The sequence below is a fragment of the Lissotriton vulgaris genome, chromosome 4_1 (assembly GCF_964263255.1).
Source record: "Lissotriton vulgaris chromosome 4_1, aLisVul1.2, whole genome shotgun sequence".
NCBI lineage: Eukaryota > Metazoa > Chordata > Amphibia > Caudata > Salamandridae > Lissotriton > Lissotriton vulgaris.
The window spans coordinates 481,342,321-481,363,112 of record NC_141691.1 but is presented as its reverse complement, the minus strand read 5'-3'; the positions used below and the strand labels follow the sequence as shown (position 1 = coordinate 481,363,112).

Below are 20,792 nucleotides of genomic sequence, written 5' to 3'. Positions count from 1 at the left end.
CCTAATAATTTAAATTGCAATCCATCCGCCTGACCGCCGGGACAACCCTGGCGATTTCGGAGTGCGCAGGGGGGGTGGCCTCAGCCTGCTGCAGCTTGAGTGACAGTCACTCAGTCACACCCTCAGGCTGCAGCAGACCAGTCCAGACCGTAGTGCAAGTTGGTGTAATACTTGCCCGCGCATGTGCACAGTTGTACATTCCCTTACAGAGCGTGACCAGAGGGTGCTGGTTTACCCGGCCGCAGCCCCCGGGGTTTACATGGGGCGACTGGGCGAGCAGCATATATGCCGCCCTAGCCAATCCTGGCGCTGCATGCAGCGCCATGATTGGCTGGTCCACTGCGCAGCATCGATCATTGGATGCCGCGCGTGGGGGTGACACACACTGCCTCAGCCGCACTGTTATGGCCAATCACTGTGTGACTTCATGTGAAGCCATGCAGTGATTGGCCATTATCGCCGGGATGCGTGCGCTGGCTGCTGTGAGTGTAGCGTGGTGACTCACTCCTGCGCGTCAATACAAGCGCGAGATAGGGAAAGTTTGGTGCTGCAGCAGTACTTTGATAACCAGTAACCGGCCGCCATGTGCCCCTGCAGACAAGGTAAAGAAGGCTTACATTGTAATTGCAAAAGGTAGGGTAGAGCACCATCTGAGGCAGGCTAACTCCAAATGGCAGTCGAGCTAATTCTTTGCCGCCTCGCAACCACCGATTCTTCACCATGTTATGCTCACTGGCATTTTCCCTAGAAAGATTGCAGGAGGCAGGAATATTTACGCTGGAGCTCCTGCACAGAGGATAGCCCAGTGTCACAGGACCCATCTCGCCTTCTGCAAGAGAAGCAGACTGTTACACTTAATTTAAAAACACACAGTATTTATTAATTTGTGTGCATTGTCAGCGTCCGGTGGTTTACCGTCACAACAGGCCACTGAGGAAGGGTGTCCTAAAAGGGTGGGGAGAGCGGCCCATTAGCTGTCTCCACACGCCAGGTCTGTTAACACTTCTATAACACCGCTGTAAAAGGGTGTCACATCGCAAGCCACGAGTCATCATCACGTGTTCAATATAGATGCATCCAATATTCAGGATGGCTGCGGCCCTTGATATTGTGTAGTACCACAAGCGAATTTGAAACGGGTTTATGGCCAGGTCTGCATCTTTGGTTTTAACTGTTTTCCTCTTTGGAGTGATATGCTAGTTGTTACCTGCTCTTGATGTGTGCACGACTGTCCCCAATTTTGTGGTATTGGGGTCTAGTTTGGTCTAATTACAAACAACTTGTTTATTCAAAGTTCTTTTTTAGAAATCTGAAGAGGTCGCGTCAGTGCGCTTCACATAAAACATAGCGCCAAGGACAACCGGAGGTGCTTTAAAAGAAATCTTTACAGTACTGATGTGTGTCACAGCACTGCCTGGCATCGAGGCATGGTGCTTACAGCATACATGTGCCAGGCATGCATGGTCGGGGGGTCATGCCAGCAGGAGAAGGACGGGTTCCGCCTAGCCCTAGACACAACTCGCAGAGGTGGGTTCCGGGGTTCCTGGGGGAGGGAGGGGGGTCTTCCAATCCGATTCTGGGGAGTTCTGGACGGTTTTAGCCGTCGCACTGATGGCTTGGTCTGTACTGTGACTGTCTGAGCTTGTGAGATTCTGAACTTGGGGTTCGAGATGCAGGAACGTCTGCTCCTAAGGCCTCTGCCCTCCCGAGAGGGTGAACAGCTCAGACAGGTAAGTGCCTGTGCCATCCTGTGGTAAAGGAAAATCCTTCCACAACTCTAGGCTCCTACACTGTCCAAAGACATGCCCCAGGGGTTGATAACCCTGACGGATGACTCACTTCACATTGGCCACTTACTGCCTACAGAAGGAATTCAGAGGTTTAGGTGTGGCAACACCTCCCTGTCCTTAGCACTTTGGTGCAACTTGTGAGTTCTTGCTCGGTGACTGACATAGGCAACCTATGCTATATTCTACCAACTGATCACTACTCTGAGGCCCACGGTATCAATCTCAATTAAAGCTGCATCTCGCGACTAGGTGACCAAAGGAGAGGGGGTAAAATCGTCACTTTTGCCCATTTGCAAGAACATTACAAAATGGCGCCCACTGAACTGTTTCACTATATACAGATTAAACACGCACTGGTGGCGGTCAATCCACGTGATACGACTCTCCCAGAGGCCTCCTCATTAGAGGACAGACGCCTGACGGAGTATATAGATAAACAAGCATTTGCAATGCAATAGGTCTCGCATTAGGAAAGTTTGAGCTATTGGTATTGGAAATGACAAATTTGTTATTTATATGTTGGTTTTGAAAATAGCGAAATTATTAGCTTTGTCATTTACAATGCCAATAGATTTAACTTTCGCAAATGTGACACCTATAGCATTTGTAATGCAATATGTGTTGTATTTACATGACTTAGATGTATTGATATTACAAATAGCAATGGCTTTTAATTTTTTTTATAATTAATACGTTAATAAAATTTATTGTAATTTATAATGGCAATAGCTTAAACTTTTGTAAATAACTTTTGTGAAGGTTATGTTCAGTGTATTTTATTGTGACACAAATCCAAGAACAGAAGTGAAATATTACCATCTTTTGGTGACATTTGTAATATAGCTTGAAACATTGAGAGAACATATTTGAACCAGTTGTTGTTGAATGGTTGCACAGATTGATGCTGTGGTGGCACTTGAGTCTTGGTTACCTGGTAGAGCCTTAGTTTGCAGCTCTGCAGCATTACTCAGGCCAGGAGTAAACGCCCCAGCACCCAGGCCAGGACTAAACGCCCCAGCTCTTCTGCTGCAGCTTTGGCAGACTTGTCAGACCGCATGAAATGTATATGTAAATCATTAAGGAAGAGGTGCTTTGGTGGAGCCCCTTCACTCGTTTTTTGGTCCAGTCTACAATTACAATACATAAATACAGATTTCTAAGTATGCTTTCACCAAATCAGCTTGTTGTTTTCACAAGGTTTAAAACACCTGTGCCCTGCAAATGGTTTGAAATAAAGGAGATGAAAGAAGTTAATTTGTTCGTTGTGTTTTGCTCGGCCCATCACTAAATAGGTTTTCCATGCGCTCTGCTCCCTTAATTATCACACTGAATGAGTTGCTATTTTCATCATGTGGCTGAACCTGTATTCTGTGTGTAGCAAAGGGGTGCTATGCTGTCGGAAACCTTGCTGAAGCTGATAAGCTGGAGGGTACTTTTAATGCCAATATCGGAGTCTGTAATAGGACGGAATGTATGAAGCTCTGTGGTTATACTGAATAGGCAGCTACCTATGTTATGCCATCTATTAATGTAATAACTGCACTTTCACAATTGCTTTATTAACCTTCCTGCTTTCTCAAATTTGCTTGAACGTGCACGATTTTTCCCCTTTTAACTAGCTGGAGACCCTTGTGGTTGTTTAAAGATTTAAGATCAGCCTGTAACTCAGTCTTGAGCTGGGTGGGTGACCTCGATTACAAAGTGACTGTGCCAGATGTCCCATTATGACCCCTTTTTCCTGTCTCCCCTTCAGACGCAGAGGGCATAAAACTGGGGGGTGCTCAACCCTGCCCAAAAACTGAGGGGTGACCCTAAGAGCACATCTGCCATCCAATCAGGGGTGGGATGCTTTGGTGTGCTGGTCTGGTTTTCTGGGTGCATTGGCTCAAGTTTTTCCCATGTAATTGATTTGGTGTCTTGGTAAGTTGCTTTTATGTGAATGTCTGACTTATGACTGCACATTCCTTTCAGTGTGCACTTGCTTCAGTTTACTTTTTGAGTCACTGTCTAGTTTGCTGGATGTATTGCTTTCATTTTTCTTTCATTAAACTGTTTGACTTGCTTGGTGCTTTTATGTTGGTGCCTGCATGCTGAAGTGTACTCTACTTCAGTTTAAATGTATGTGACTGGCCTGTTGACTAGCACCCTGCTTTCAAAGTGAAGGTTCACAGGTTCACACTTGCTTTAGTTTACTTTTGTATGGTTGACTGCATGCACTGTTTTGCTGGATGCATTGCTTTAAGTTACTACTTGATGCATTGCTTTCAGTTTGCTTTCAAGTAATTGCCTCTCATTTTCCTAATGCTTTCTGAAGGCTGTTTCCCAACTGCTGTGCAACTTCTTCTACTCTTAGAGCTGAGATTTTCATGAAAGTCTTATAGTCTGAATTCAGCACCTGAGCGTATAGGACGAAATGTATGAAGCTCTGTGGTTATACTGAATAAGCAGCTACCTATGTTATGCCATCTATTAATGTAATAACTGCACTTTCACAATTGCTTTATTAACCTTCCTGCTTTCTCAAATTTGCTTGAAAATGCACGATTTTTCTTCTTTTTTTCAAAATTTTCTTGGGGGGGGTTATCCCCCCAAACCCCCCTTTTGGGGTTCAAGCTCGCTCGTTGCGCTCGCTCGCTACGGTGCTATATGCAAATCACTTTGCGCCCCACCACTTTAAAATGTCACCCACCGCTACTGGAGCTAAAGAATTTTACCCAGGCCTCTTGTGAGACATTATTATTTGGAGACTCTTCAGCTCTCTCAGTACCCCATTTTACGATGTTCCAGAATACTCTGGAATCCTTCCTTTCGCTAGCCTTTTTCAATTTGCTAGCCTTTTTCAATTTGCTCATCCCACTCTCTCTTGGCTTTTGCTATACATGCCTTATAATCCTTTCTGGCAAGACAGATAGATACGGGGTCTCTCCTCTTAATGGCATGACCAAGGGCGAGTCGTGCCTTCCTACAATCGGTATTATACCATCTTGCATCTTTGCGGACCATAGCCCCCTTTCGCTTGCCAGGTTTCAAAAAGTGCACCTTGATCTTGGCGAAGAGGGTGTCGTGAATTTTAACCACGTCCCCCAAGCCAGAAGAAGAGGCACTAATTAATTCCATAGCTGAAATAGCTTGGTCAGTTTCATTATTGATAGTATCAATAGCCTGTTGATTGTTAACTACAGTATCCCATCTTAGCCTGCGCATATTATTCTCTGGGATGATCAGCGATGGAACATGGTCATTCCTGCAGGTAGAATTTGTCTCTGCAGACCACCATTTATGGGTCACACATAAGGGGTTGTGGTCACTCTCCGGTCTCACGACAACCTCCATGTCACAGAGAGTTGGCCACAAAGGCAAACTACAGATTACATAGTCAATTCTGCTTTTGTGCCTCCCATTATCAAAAGTCACAGAGCCACTTTTATCCCTCATTGTTCTTCCATTCATAGCTCTCAGACCTTTTTCTAGACACATTGCATTAATGGCTATTATGTCCCCAGACCAGCGAGTAACTGGCTTCAATTGTAACTCAGGAATACCCCAGAGAGAGTCCTCTTCAGCTCCGGTGGAGGCCTCACCCGCGACCAAAGGCTCAAACATCCGGTTGAGGTCACCTGCTATAACAGTGTTGTTCTCACGGGAGTTATCATCAAGAAAGTTGTCCAAGGCTATTAGTACTTCAGATCGGCCACCTTTAGCACTCCTAACGTATATGTTATAGATATCAAGTGGCCCGAGAGTATCAGTAGTTATCCTGATCAACTGTATATCATTATGACTAGTATCTATACTTTTAATTGCGAGGTTTAGGGACTGTCGAATCCAAATGGTAAGTCCAATTGGTCTACCTTTCGGACCCTTTACAGCTGGCACAGAAAAATTCAAATATCCTAAAACAAACACAGGTTCACATGCCCAAGTCTCCTGAAATATGCAAATGTCAAATTGAGTAACAAAACCAAGCAAGTCCCCACAGTCTAATTTAGAGGACAGTCCAGCCAAATTCCAGGAGATTAGGTTAGCAACCCCAGACACGAGTCCAACTGGCGCTTCAGGTGTAAGATTCTGTGTGCAAGTCTCACCAACTACTATCTCAGCCAAGTTATTCATCAACCCGTTGTTATGGCGATTATCATTCTGGGCAGGCAAGCTAAATAAGCTTTGATCCACACTACCTAGAGGTGCTACGCTTTTGCCCTTGGAAAGTCAGTCACAGTCATTTAAATTCGAAAGAGCTGAGAACCTATTTTCCAAATTTAGTCCCCACTCTGTGGGCTGCGCTACTCTCCTCCCTTTCGTTGAAACAACATTCCACTTCGTCCTTAACATGCTCTTGTTAGAATCCCTCCCGCTACGATGGTAAAAGAAATCTAAGGTAAGTGGGATAATTTCAGTAGATCTTCGCTGTGGGGGTAGAAGGTTGGGCAGAATGTTGGCCAATACATCTGGATCTGAGAAATGTAAGACAACACAATCACCCCGGAACTTCTTAATACTATTTCCTATCCACTCCACCCTCCTGGCTTTTACTAGTTCTTCGGCCAACTGTTGCTTACCCCAGGGAGTTATTATCATATTATTTGTCAGCCAATATAGGGCTTTAGACAACAGGGATGAAGTAGATTCTACCTGCCCAGAAGCCAATAAGGGGACGTTAGCTAGAACCAGGACCAGAGGAGAAGCCTCAACTACCAGCTCAACCGAGCCATTCACAGGTTCTGGCGCAGAAGATACAGCGGGAGGGACATCTTTCTCCTGCACACCCTCCAATGTGGATACCGGGGGAGCTACCAACTGATCAGTTAAAGGGAAAACCCTGCCACCCACCGGTATAGAGGAGGCCTTTTTTAGCTCAACCCTGTTGGCAACTTCATCAGGCAATTTGCCTACTTCAGCTAAGGTGTTATTCAATAAACCCCCTAAACGATTGACCTCTTTAGTGAGCTTCTCTATTCTGCCTAACAGCGGCTTTACAATTCCCTGAATCTTAATGTCTATCATGTCCAACAAGCTCGTGAATTGTTCGTTAGTTATAGACATACAAGCATTATCTATTGAACCGTCGTCCTCCACCAAGGTTTTACTTGGAGGGGAAGCAGTCTTTTTCCGGCCTGATTTTAACCCACCACGCTTGGGCTGAGCCTTTCTGGAGCCTCTAGTAGTGCGTGGTGCAGGCACTGGAGTGGGGGCTTTTTCCTCGAGTAAATGTTGATCAACCTCCTCCTCATTTTCGCTGTCCGACGCTACATAAACTGACTGAATCGTTGTGGCATTGTCAGCATGGTCACCGCTACTGGTGTTGTGTAACTCAAGGGATTGGGCCAAATCTGGTACCGGCAAAGTCGGTGTAATTGGATTAGGTGATGTACACAGCCCAAGTGAAGATCTCCTGTCGCTGTTAATTTTGGCAACTACCTGGAAGAGATAGTTGTCCATAGTGTTTTTAGCAGGGGATGACTTTTTGCTAGACATGACACACCGTAGACCAATAAACAGTGCCCTCCCGGGAGCCTTTTATAGAAACGTCAGTAGAAATAGTCACAAGCCCACAAGACAGTTCACCTACACCAGGGCAGGCACAGTAATGATGATTAACTCCCGGCAATAACAGTGGCTCACCTCCTGAATTCGGACAGAGTAACTGGCCCAGTCCAGTCTCTGCCTGTCTCGGACTGTCTTAGACTGTCCGCCCTTAGTCCGGGCTTCGTCCGGCGCGTCCCGCGCGCGTCCCGCGCGCGTCCTCGCGGGACCTGTCAGAGCCTTATGCGCCGCCTGGCGCGCTGTTTGGTATCGTCGGCTCCTCCCCCTGGAGGCTGCTGGGAGGTAGAGTTAGACCGGCGGAGCCAAGCCCGGCCGGTCGCTGACCCTGACGAAATGGCGGAGCCAAGCCCGGCCGCTGCACAAACAGGTAGGGATCCTGAAGATACAGGCTGCAGGAATAATGAAAGACAAGGGACTCGGCCCGAGTCAGAGATTTATGCGCCGCCTGGCGCGCTGTTTGGTATCGTCGGCTCCTCCCCCTGGAGGCTGCTGGGAGGTAGAGTTAGACCGGCGGAGCCAAGCCCGGCCGGTCGCTGACCCTGACGAAATGGCGGAGCCAAGCCCGGCCGCTGCACAAACAGGTAGGGATCCTCAAGATACAGGCTGCAGGAATTATGAAAGACAAGGGACTCGGCCCCTGTCAGAGCTTTATGCGCCGCCTGGCGCGCTGTTTGGTATCGTCGGCTCCTCCCCCTGGAGGCTGCTGGGAGGTAGAGTTAGACCGGCGGAGCCAAGCCCGGCCGGTCGCTGACCCTGACAAAATGGCGGAGCCAAGCCTGGCCGCTGCACAAACAGGTAGGGATCCTCAAGATACAGGCTGCAGGAATAATGAAAGACAAGGGACTCGGCCCCTGTCAGAGCTTTATGCGCCGCATGGCGCGCTGTTTGGTATCGTCGGCTCCTCCCCCTGGAGGCTGCTGGGAGGTAGAGTTAGACCGGCGGAGCCAAGCCCGGCCGGTCGCTGACCCTGACGAAATGGCGGAGCCAAGCCCGGCCGCTGCACAAACAGGTAGGGATCCTCAAGATACAGGCTGCAGGAATAATGAAAGACAAGGGACTCAGCCCCTGTCAGAGCTTTATGCGCCGCCTGGCGCGCTGTTTGGTATCGTCAGCTCCTCCCCCTGGAGGCTGCTGGGAGGTAGAGTTAGACCGGCGGAGCCAAGCCCGGCCGGTCGCTGACCCTGACGAAATGGCGGAGCCAAGCCCGGCCGCTGCACAAACAGGTAGGGATCCTCAAGATACAGGCTGCAGGAATAATGAAAGACAAGGGACTCGGCCCCTGTCAGAGCTTTATGCGCCGCCTGGCGCGCTGTTTGGTATCGTCGGCACCTCCCCCTGGAGGCTGCTGGGAGGTAGAGTTAGACCGGCGGAGCCAAGCCCAGCCGGTCGCTGACCCTGACGAAATGGCGGAGCCAAGCCCGGCCGCTGCACAAACAGGTAGGGATCCTTAAGATACAGGCTGCAGGAATAATGAAAGACAAGGGACTCGGCCCCTGTCAGAGCTTCATGCGCCGCCTGGCGCGCTGTTTGGTATCGTCGGCTCCTCCCCCTGGAGGCTGCTGGGAGGTAGAGTTAGACCGGCGGAGCCAAGCCCGGCCGGTCGCTGACCCTGACGAAATGGCGGAGCCAAGCCCGGCCGCTGCACAAACAAGTAGGGATCCTCAAGATACAGGCTGCAGGAATAATGAAAGACCGAATATCTATGTCACGAATATCGTTGACCAGTATATCGACTTTGAGGTAAGTAATATTCTTTTTCTTATATCGAAGTAAGTAATATCGAAGTTGTAATATCGAAGTAAGTAGTATTGTTAGCAAAAATATTGTTGTTAATAATATTGTTATTTATATTAGTGTTATGTACTACAGTATGTATTTTATATGTATGTTTAACATTTTTTGTAATGTATTTCTATTATTTTTAAATATATGTATTAAATGTTTGAAATTAGTAATTTTTGTAAGTCAATTTTGCGTTTTAGTATCAGAGCGGGTTGTGGGTTTATAGGGAAATAGGGTGTGAAGTAATTTAATTATAATTAATTAATTAATTAGTTTTTATTATTTGTTATTGAGTAGTAATTTATTGATAATTAATAATTAAGTGGTAATTAATGTTTATTAATTGATTATTGTATAATCATATTAATTATAATTATTGTAATATTTTATTTATTTCTTGTCAATTAATTTATTGTTATTAATAATTAATTGACAATATATTTTTATTGATGGATTAATTGCTAATTAAATTAATTATGTTAATTTTTATGTGTAGTGGGTTGTGGGTTTATAGGGGTATAGGGTGGAAAGTAAGCCATGTATAATTAATGAATTAATATGTTTATATTTATTGTTAATGATAATTAATGTATTGTTAATTGAATATTATTTGGTAATTAATTTGTATTAATTGATTAATTTATAATTTAAATAATGTATTATTAATATTTGTTAATTGTTATTGTTAATATATTTATTGTTAATTTACGATTAATTAGTAATTAATTTTTATTAATTGATTAATTGACAATTAAATTGTGTTTTTTATGTGTTGCGGGTTGGGTGTTCATGGTGGAATAGGGTGGGAAGTAATTTAATGTTATTTAAGTAAATATTAATTTAATTTTATTGGTATTTATTATTAATTTCTCAGTTAATTATTTAATTAATAAGTATATTCATGTAACTCCTATGCTATCCTACATTTTCTACACTGTTACATTTACTGGAGTTGGAATATTAATTTTAACCCGTACGCTATCCAACACTTTCCCTACTGTTACACTCACTGGAGTGGGAATAGTAATTTGTACCCTTAGGCTATCCAACACTTTCCCTACTGTTGCACTCCCTGGATTGGGAATAGTAATTTTAACCTTTACGCTATCCAACACTTTCTTTACTGTTGCACTCACTGGAGTGGGAATAGTAATTTTTATACCTACGCTATCCAACACTTTCCCTACTGTTGCTCTTCCTGGAGTAGGAATTGTAATTTTTACCCCAACACTATCCAACACTTTCCTTACCGTTGTACTCCCTGGAGTGGGAATAGTAATTTTAACCCCTACGCTAGCCAACATTTTCCTTACTGTTGCACTCCCTGAAGTGGGAATAGTAATTTTAACCCCTACGCTATCCAACACTTTCCCTACTGTTGCACTCACTGGAGTGGGAATAGTCATTTTTACCCCTACCATATCCAGCGCTTTCCCTTCTGTTGCACTCCCTTGAGTGGGAATAGTAATTTTTACCCCTACATTATCCAACATTTTCCCTACTCTTGCACTGTATGGAGTTGGAATAGTAATTTTATTACCTCCGTTATCTAATATTTTTGTATTATTTTACTTAATGTAGTATATAATTAAGATTAAAAATAATTTAAAATTTTGTAATTTGTTATATATATTTATTTAACTTTTGTTTATATTATTGCTTTATGTGTATAGATGTATTTATAATGTATATATTTTTTGAAAAATTATAAGTCAATAAATAATTATCTAAAATAATTAGTAAGTATCTATATGATATATTATATGTATATGTTTAATTTATTTTTACATTATATATATATTACTTATAATTTTTTTTCAATTTTGAAATATTTTTAATTATGTTTATTTTAATTATATGTATTATGTACTCTTTTACATTTTTTTACTTAAACAAATAACAATATTTTTAACAACGATATTTTTGACATTGATATTTTTTTCTCGATATTTTTGTACTTACCATAACGTAGATAGAATGTCGATATTCTTGACTTTGATATTCTTGCTGCAATATTTTTGTAGGTCGATATTCTGACTTTCGATATTTTGTAAGTGATTATATTTCCTCAAACTCCAGGTCCCCCTTCCTTCACATCCTCATTTTGTAAGTCACTCATAGAGTTTAACTCATGATTGGAATACAATTTCTCTGGAATGTATCATTCATATCCTAGAATCCTCCTCCGCGCTCAGGGTAACTTATGCCAACCGCTCACAAAAGTATGAGCAATATTATCCCAGGTTATCGACCATATTTATTAATAACTAAGGCTAAATAAATGACTACAACATTTATCAACACACTGTCACGATTGCCGCCACCGCCGCCGCCTATAGAACTACCAAAATGGCGTCTCTGGAACGCGCATGCGCAAGGAGGTCAGGCGGGTTTAAAACCTGACTCTCCTAGTAGAACAGCGCTTCTCGTTCTAGTTGTTGGCGCATCCAGCGTTTCACTTCCGGTTTTCGTCGCGTCCCCTCACTTTCCCACGTCGGGACTGCGAAGTCAGAATTTCTCATTACTGGATTCTGCCTTGGGATTTTATTATTGCTGTTTCTCGGGATCCTGCTCTTCTTGCACCTTGGATTCCGGTCCATTGCCATTTTCTGTGACCGGATATCTCCTGCACTGTTCCCTCGGAGTCGGTGGGCCGGGCTTGCTGGTAGGCGTTCCGCTGACTGGCCGGGCTGTGCTTTGGCTTCGTTGGTCAGCCTGACGTCCTGTTCTCTTGTTTCGCCTGGTGGCCGCCTCTATCCTCTGTTGGCCACCCCCAAAGGAATATTTGGATGCAGCCCTTTACAGAATCTTTGGATTTGGTACCGAAGATACGGTAACATCACTAGTGAGCGCTGCCTTTTGTTTTGCTGTATTTGAACACTGTATGGGAGCTCTGTTATGTGGACAAAACATAAGGGTCTCTCACCCCCTTATTATTATTTCAGACTGTATTAGACGCACAGCTATTATCCACAGGACATTAATGTTGGTGAGACTATCCACAGGACCTTTATGTTGCTGACACAAGGGTAGTACAGGTGGGACATTTAGTCAGTTAGATTAGACATATTGGGGAATGTTATACATGAGTGTACTTACAGTCTGTTTTCCTTACAGTTAATCCCTTGGCCTAGCATAGTACCCTTTATCTTCATTTCCACTATTAAGGAGGGAAAATCAAGGTAATCATAAGTCGTATTTTAAGTCCTTAGAATATTTAATCTTCCTTTTAACTTATTGTTTCTATTATTTCAGCCTCTATTATTGCTAAGAAGACCTGTAGAGTTTGTAAAGCGTCGAGGGATATTACCCCTATTTTCCTTGTTTTGTTTCCCTTCTTCTCCCGCATTATCATTGTTGAATGGCACTACACATTCCCTCATTCCCATTAGGTAGTGGTGGGAAGTCGTGGACTTCTCTTCAGTTTTGTGACGCCTCTGTAGAACCAAAGGTGAGAACCATTACACACCTCTCCTTGGTGCAATGAATAATTGCAAGAAATTAAATGTGCCTCTAAAAGAGCTAAAATTTATGGTTGCTCAGTTTTGACCTAAACAAAAAAGAAAGTAATATAAGGATTTGCTGAGATCCAATACGCATACCATCCACCAAGCTCACTTGCCATACTACTCAGCTATACTTCTTAGTTCTGAAACTAACAAAATTAAATCTTTAAGATTGTGGCCAAAATTTCATCTCTTTTCTGCAACTCCGCCTTCACAGTCTCTTTGTGAAAATCTTTATTTTTATTCCATTAAAAATGTTGAAATAATAAAAACAACTTGCAATTAATTTGAGCTTTTTCAGTCTCAACCTAATTTTAGTATAGATGTACCTGCTCTCTGGAAAGAATTCAAACTTTTCACCTCATCCAGTTTGGAAAAGTTGCTCAGCAAACGCAAATCAGCCTCCCCATTGAAGCAATCCAAATTCACTTTCTGGCATCCTTAAAATATATTTTCAAGCTAACTCTATTTCAAATTCTGATCTTGTCCCTTATAACTGGGAAAATCCCCCTCTCGTTTAGCAGTGTAATGCAATCCCGCAACTGAAAAATTTAAATTTAAATCTCTCTAGTCCAGCCAGGTAGTTGCCATTTGCTCTTCTCCTCACTGTGGCCAAAATCTTAGAACTTCATGCTGCCAAGCAGCTCTGTGGTTTCCTGGGGCCTGCTGGTGTTGTGAATGACAATCAATCTGGCTTTTGCCCTCACAAAAGCAATAAACTTGGCATTACAACTGTTAGATGATCTGCATATGGCATGAGATATCTCCAGTGTCAACGCCCTTTATGTATAAACTGTAGACAGTACAATTTCAAGGATAAACACAAACATGGACCAGTTTAGCATCTGTGCTATCCACTGAATGAGATAATGATACAGGCCCAAGTCTTCTATTTGCTCGCCATGCATAAACTTTATATTAAGTAAACAAAATGGAATCCACTTGGGGGGGGGTGGTGGTCCCTACTGTGGTGAGGAGCACAGCGTGTTGTTAAAATACCCCTCACACACCAACAGGCCCCTTGGTGTCATGCTTCATCATTGGGGTCTTTGCACCCCTCTACGGGATGCGGCATGCTACGACCGACGACTACGTGGAAGCACTTTCTGTGGACTATGTGTGGGGTTCTTAATGTGAGTGGTGGAGTGGTGAAAGTGATATCTTAAAATATACCTGGCTCGTGGGGAAAAAAAGACTTTAATTAAGCCCCGGGCTGGTATTATTAAAAAAAGGGTGCAGTGTGAGGTTACTGGTGTATAAATATGTATATTAACCTCTTTTTAGTGCGTCGACATGAACATGTTTCGGAGTGCGAAACTCCTTCTTCAGGACGGGAAATGCACAAAATTCCCCACCTTACTCACATGAATGTATATATAAAAGTGTATTATACAAAAATAGTGAACTATAGGTGTTTATGTACCTAAATTGTAGTTCAAAACGTAGTCTCTGCGCCCAGTTGGCGTTTTTATCAAGACTTAGTGTTTTTGGTTACAATGCCTCATGAGCCTTTCGTGCATTTTTGGGGATTCCATCATGCTTGGTTCAACACCGACAATACTATCGTCGGAGCTGAGCTGAGGGGAAGAGGGCTGATCGTCTCCTGCAAAACCATTGCTGAACCAAGCATGATGGAACCCCCAAAAATGCGCTAAAGGCTCATGAGGCATTGTAACCAAAAACACTAAGTCTTGATAAAAACGCCAACTGGGTGCAGAGACTACGTGTTGAACTACAATTTAGGTACATAAACACCTATAGTTCACTATTTTTGTATAATACACTTTTATATATACATTCATGTGAGTAAGGTGGGGAATTTTGTGCATTTCCCATCCTGAAGAAGGAGTTTTGCACTCCGAAACATGTTCATGTCGACGCACTAAAAAGAGGTTAATGTACATAATTAAGCCCCGGGCTGGTATTATTAAAAAAAGGCCTGCTCCGGATGTTGCGTAAGTTTCTCCCTTTACTATCAGAGGAGCACAGGAAGGTCACAGTGCAGGCGATAATTGGTTCGCGTATTGATTATGCGAACATTCTCTACCTTGGCCTGCCGGAATATCTGCTTCAACGGCTACAGGTGGTCCAGAACTCGGCAGCACGGGCTATCTTTGGACTATCTCGCCGTGCTAGAGCCTCGGGCCTCCTGCAGGCACTGCACTGGCTTCCCATTCGGAAGCGGATAATCTTTAAGGCCTTGACGTTGGCGCATAAGGCGCTGCACACTACCGGAGCGAAATACCTTCAAAAAAGGATGGCTTTTTATCATCCTGCCAGGTCCTTGAGGTCAGGGTCCTTGTACCTTGCCAATGTTCCTCGTGTCAAAAGGGCACGTATTGGAGGCCGTTCCTTCAGATTGCTGGCCCCCCAGCTTTGGAACATGCTGCCAGTGGTGCTACGCAGCACGTCTAACCTACTGGCTTTTAGGAAAGGGCTTAAAACTTGGCTTTTCACCTCTTAGCTGCGCCCTGGGTTATGTTTTTTCTCTCCTCTGTATCTTCTGTTTTTTTTATTTTCTTTTCCCTCTTGTTGTGTTATGAAATAGGTGTGCAACCAAAGCGCCGGGACACTCTCTGAGTAGTCGTGCGCTATAAAAAAAACAGCATAACATAACATAACATAACATAACATAATTATACACCAGTAACCTCACACGACACCCTTTTTTACCAATACCAGCCCGGGGCTTAATTAAAGTCTTTTTTTCCCCATGAGCCAGGTATTTTTTAAGGTATCACTTTCACCACTCCACCACTCACATTAAGAACCCCACACACATCCACATATAGTCCACAGAACGTGCTCCCACATAGTCGTCGGTCGTAGCACGCCGCATCCCGTAGAGGGGTGCGAAGACCCCAATGATGAAGCATGACACCAAGGGGCCTGTTGGTGTGTGAGGGGTATTTTAACAACACAGTGTGCTCCCCACCACAGTAGGGACCACCACCACCCCCCAAGGGGATTCCATTTTGTTTACTTATAACGCTCAGGGAGACTGAATCCACATTTTCTCTCCCTCCCTCTTTTGTTATTTATATACACTTTATATTATCCACAGCTGTGAGTGGACAGGGCCACAGGTCTCATGCCAGTGGGCTCATATAAATGAAAGGAGATTAGGTAAGCATAGGACAGGAAACATGTATCTGGAGATATGTTGTATTTTACCTGACAAAAAAGAATAAATTAAGCACTTGTATCTTTAAACATAAAGATTACAAATATCACTACAACAGTCAAAGCAGAATGATCCACTAAATATTTGACTTACTCAAGCATCCACACATTGCCTCTTTGGCAGATGTTGACAGAGTATTTTCTTGAAACTCCAAAATATGGGCCTCATTTAGAGCCTGATTTAGAGTTAGGCAGGTGGGTTAACCTAATGTATATCCCATCCGCATAATTACAAATGCCATAGGGTACAATGATCTTGTGAAAAGGAGGACAGGATATTCGTCATGTTTGTGAGAGGGTAAAGCATCCGTCAAACTCTAGATCAAGTCCTATGTTATCATTATGAATAAATGTTGTGGGAATACACCTGTACGCTAAACATTTTCAGTTGGAGGAATCTGTGATTGAAATAGAGGACTAGTCTTTGTTTTTCCCACTGCAGGAAACAGCAACACATTCTATCTCTGCAGATTTCACTGAAAGACAAATCATTATTTTTCTGTCAAAGAAGGTTTCTGTCAAGATTAAAGTGGATGTGCATGACAGTGAATTCTATTCCTTGGACATTTCCAGTAGAATAACTACCTCACTGGCTGGCATCCCTTTTTGTTTCTCATGTTAAAAAGTTTCTGTGTGCTTTTTTCTTTACATCCCAGGAGTATCTGTCAATACTTCCCATACAGTTGGATGAATTGTTCTATCACAAGCTGCTTACATTAAGGGCATATACATTACAACAAGATCTTCTTGTCACGGAGGCATTGCATACAATTCTAGGAGCCTGTCAGATGGCATTAATGCCGTTATTCTTCATCACACATGTGGCATCATTAATGATGTAATCATAAAATAATTAAGTCATCAATGTAAATTTCAAGGGTGTCTTGGCATTTAAATTACATAACACATTGGACGTTACATGCCAATTTTATAACAGTAAGGTAAAATCAACTGAAGAGACCTTCTGACTTTAGGAGACCTATTTCATTGTGTAAAGTCGTTGTAAAATGCAATCTGGGAGGCAGTAAACGGTGTTTTTCTCCTGCTAATTTTATTTCACTGTTGATAGCATAGGAACACTGCAGTTTTAAATGTGTGATTAAGCATTTACTAGTACAGTTGCCTTAAACAACCTGGTATTGGGCCAAATATATTAATTTTAATTCCCATGGCATTACGACTATTGTGACTGATACAAAATGGTTACAGATTACAAATCTCATAAATGACTTTACAGATTACCATACCAGATTACCGATACATTATAGAAGAGACAAATATTTAATATTATTTATTGGTTTCAATATGTGTTGTTATTTAATTGCATTGTCTTTTTATGTGTTCCAATTTATTGTTATAAATATTGTAAGATTATAAGCATGGACATTGGTGGGCAGATTATGGGTTTCACTGCTTTTGTTTATGTTATGAATTGTGCTCCTAACCATACCTTGCAAATTTCGATGTTGTTTCAGGTTTTATCGATAATCATAACTGCACTTTAACTGTGTTTTTTCAATGAATATCTAAGGTCTATTTAACCTTATGCTACGTATTAAAACCAAAGCTAACCATAACTTCATTTTAAACTTTGTATTTGTTGGTCATTTTTGAGTGTTTTGATCACAAAACATTCAACAGTTTTCAAGCTGTCACAGACAACCAATCACCCTATAACTCGTTCCCCCACCATGCCCAGTGTTATCAATGATGTACCTTTAGATAACATTGGTGATGTTCTCAATTAGGTCATAGAACTTTTCATACGTTATGTAAAAGGGAGGATTATAAACAGTGCATGGTGAGGTCACGAGTTAGAATCATTGCAGTTAGTTATAACTGGTGAGTTTTTTAAAAGTTTAAAACATTATGCTTCACCTAACTATAATGTCACTTTACCCTTTGCTTTTTTGAGTGAATTTCTGAATTTTGTTTTATTGTAAAGTAAAAACATAAAGACATGCCATTGTAAGAATGGCATACCTACTGGCTTGGTCAAATTGTCAAAGGCTCAGTACACCAAAATATAAAATGCTTTTTTCACAATATATAGCTCCAGTTTGGAGTGCTTGAAAAAAGATGGTAAGCTATTCTGGGGTCTTGTCAGATTTCAAAAAATGTTCTAGTGGAGTCTGCTGCGCTCCCTGCAGCCCCAGCAACATTGAGATGGGGTCTCCTGGCTCTTGAAATGGCTAAGGGAGGAGGGCTGCACCCCTCCCTCTCAATATATATGATATTGGCCCCTGGTGGGAATGGTGTGTTTGAGGCCTTCAAATGGCTAGGGTGGAGCTGCTTGCCCCCTCCCCTTAATGACGACTTCATACTTGGGCGATTTGTGCCCCTGGCCCACCCGGTTGGCTTTTCCTTTTTTTTAAATTTACACTGGCCCCCTTGATCCTTTGCGGATCAGCTGTAAAAAACATTTTAAATTACATTTTTGCCTTCTGGACCCCCAACCCCAACCAGGCCAAGACAGCGAGGGAATCCTTCCCTGCCACCCACCCTCCCCCATACATTTGTTGATACTTTTATCTGGACAGAGGACAAGAGTGCCCCAGTCTTAAAATGACGGCAGTAACCTCATTGTTAATGTTGATGGCAGACAATCAGATCTTATCTTTTTATCTCCCCGACATGCAATATACATACAATATGAACCTTCATTTCTCTAAAACTACCAAACAGATTTACACCAAATCACAAAAAAAAACAACTTTCTGGGTAAATTAGCTTTCTGCCAAATTTGGTGTAATTCCATTCAGCCGTTTTGGCTGTAGCTGAGGCTGAAGTTCCAATGGGAAAGTGCATGGGGAAAATGTGTTTTGGTAACCGCGCTTTTCCTGGCCCCACCTTGATCGATCACCCCAAGCTTTCCATGTAGGAGCTTCCTGATATGTATGCAACTTTTTTTTTAAGAGATTCGCAGAGATTCGTCAAACGGCGCCAAAGATATTACAAACAAAAAAATCCATATCCTATGGAAATGTGGCCCTAACTTTTTACTACCCAGTGGCGAACGTGTGTACTTACAGGTCTCAGCTTCACATCTACGTATCTACATATCTTAAAGTGATATGATAAAGGTATGTAGATCATCGCCGTTAACTACTAAGAGAGAGACAGCATGCAGGGTTAAAGAACTGCACTATGGCATAAGCATAAAGAAGAACTTTCCACTGACCTTTGCTTTCAGGAAGAGGTTCTTCCAATTCTTCGAAGGGATGCTGAGACAAGAAGGCTTGTGCTGACTCCAGCACAGAATAAATATATGGACCTTTGGATTTAACTTCCTCCATGAAGGCCTGCAGAGAAGAAATAAAATACAGCCAACTAAAGCTTCACTAGGCAAAATCACGGCAGAATCTACAGAGATAAAAGGAGCTAACGATTTACATCCATAATAACAAAATATTTTGACAAACAAATTCATGAAACTCAAGAAATACGGGCCAAAGATGAAAGTGGTAATATATATTGATGTCATTTCGGATGTTACAGTGATGTTATCAATGTTATACAGCATGCGATGAGTGATGGAATATGTGAGGTAATGAGCAGAGCGCAAGTTATACTTACTTTAGAGCACGAGTTATAGGTACTTGAGTTACCTATAACTGATATCAGTTGTGTAGCAATAATAAGGGTGTAATTTTAAGTAAGGCAGACTTAATGGCTTTGAAAAAAGGTCAAAATACAAAAACTGGTGGGCGTATTGGCTTTATTAAGGGGTCAGCACATCAACATATACAGAAATGACCTATAGTCTTTGTCAAAAATCACCAATAACTATAATCAAATGTATATTTCATGAATTCACACACTGCAATGTTTGATAAAAGTGAATGTCGTAAAATATTTTCAAAATAGCATTTTAAAAAATAACTAAAATTTATTTAATTCTATTTTTAACAGTTTTTTAGGCCACAAAGTGCAGACATGGAACCAACCACAAGGTGCCCTACACTACAGCTGAAGAGCATACAGTTCCAGCTCGGAGTGCTTTAAAAAATATGGTAAGCTCTCCTGGGGTCATGAATTCAATGAACAATGAGAATTACTGTGTTTTTTTTTTATTTTGCTCCCTGCAGCCCTCCCTCAACAAGGTTGGTGGTGTCTCTGTCCCATTGAAGGGCATCACCAGGAATAAAAAATAATATTCACAAAAAGCCCTAGGGCATTTTGTGGCACTCCCGAGCAGCTGCACTAAATCTGAAATGAACAGCTCTTTCATATATATATATATTTTTTTAATCATATGGGGAGGGGGGCATCTGCCCCTCCCAGCTTTCTATAAGCCCGGCAGCCCAGTCCCTGGGGCCGGTGTTTATTTTGGGGGGAAGAAGGCAAACAGCCTTCTCTCTGAGCCTCTCCCCTGGGCCCATTTTATGTTTTAGAGGAGGGGGAGAGGAGTCACCATCTCAAAGGTTCCTATGGACAACAGGGCCTAAGCATTTTTTTGGGGGGAAGGGTATGTGAGGCCCCCCTCCCATTGCCATCTACTGGACACCAATCCCAGGGACCCTGCAGTTCCCTGCCTGCAAGAACATGTGAAGGGAGAACTTAAACTCCCTGCCCACCCAGTTATAGGGCATGGAATACAAGTTTGGTCCGGCCTGGCAGGAGCAAAGAAAAAGTGCTCCGACCGGGTGTGAAAATTCTGATGGAGCCAGCTACTTCCGTAATGCAAATGGTGCATGCTGGGGAGTAAATGCTGGGGATCCCCCTCCCCACATAGCCCTATGGCCCAGAAAAATGAATGCGGCCATGGGGTACCCCGGACCTGTAAAAGACTTAGGGAGGGGGCCGTGCACCCCTTTCCTTAAAAATGAATGCAGCTCCATGAGATGGGGTCCCCAGGGCTTGTAAAAGGCTGGAAGAACAGAGACATGCAATCACCTCCCATTAAAAATAAATATGGCCCTGTGGAATGGGGTCCTGAGGTCTGTACACGGCTGGGGGCAGCATGCCCCTCTTCCTTTAAAAAAGT

The 20,792-nt window shown here is 42.8% G+C and overlaps 1 protein-coding gene across 1 annotated transcript in view; it reads right to left on the bottom strand.

Annotated features, from left to right (window-relative positions):
- The window catches only part of DRP2 (dystrophin related protein 2), a 1,191,281-nt gene that overhangs the window by 290,501 nt on the left and 879,988 nt on the right, over positions 1 to 20,792 (bottom strand). Inside the window, exon 5 of the mRNA XM_086964637.1 lies at positions 18,987 to 19,107. Within this exon, the coding sequence (XP_086820763.1) occupies positions 18,987 to 19,107 (121 nt within the window). The remainder of the gene's footprint in view (positions 1 to 18,986; positions 19,108 to 20,792) is intronic.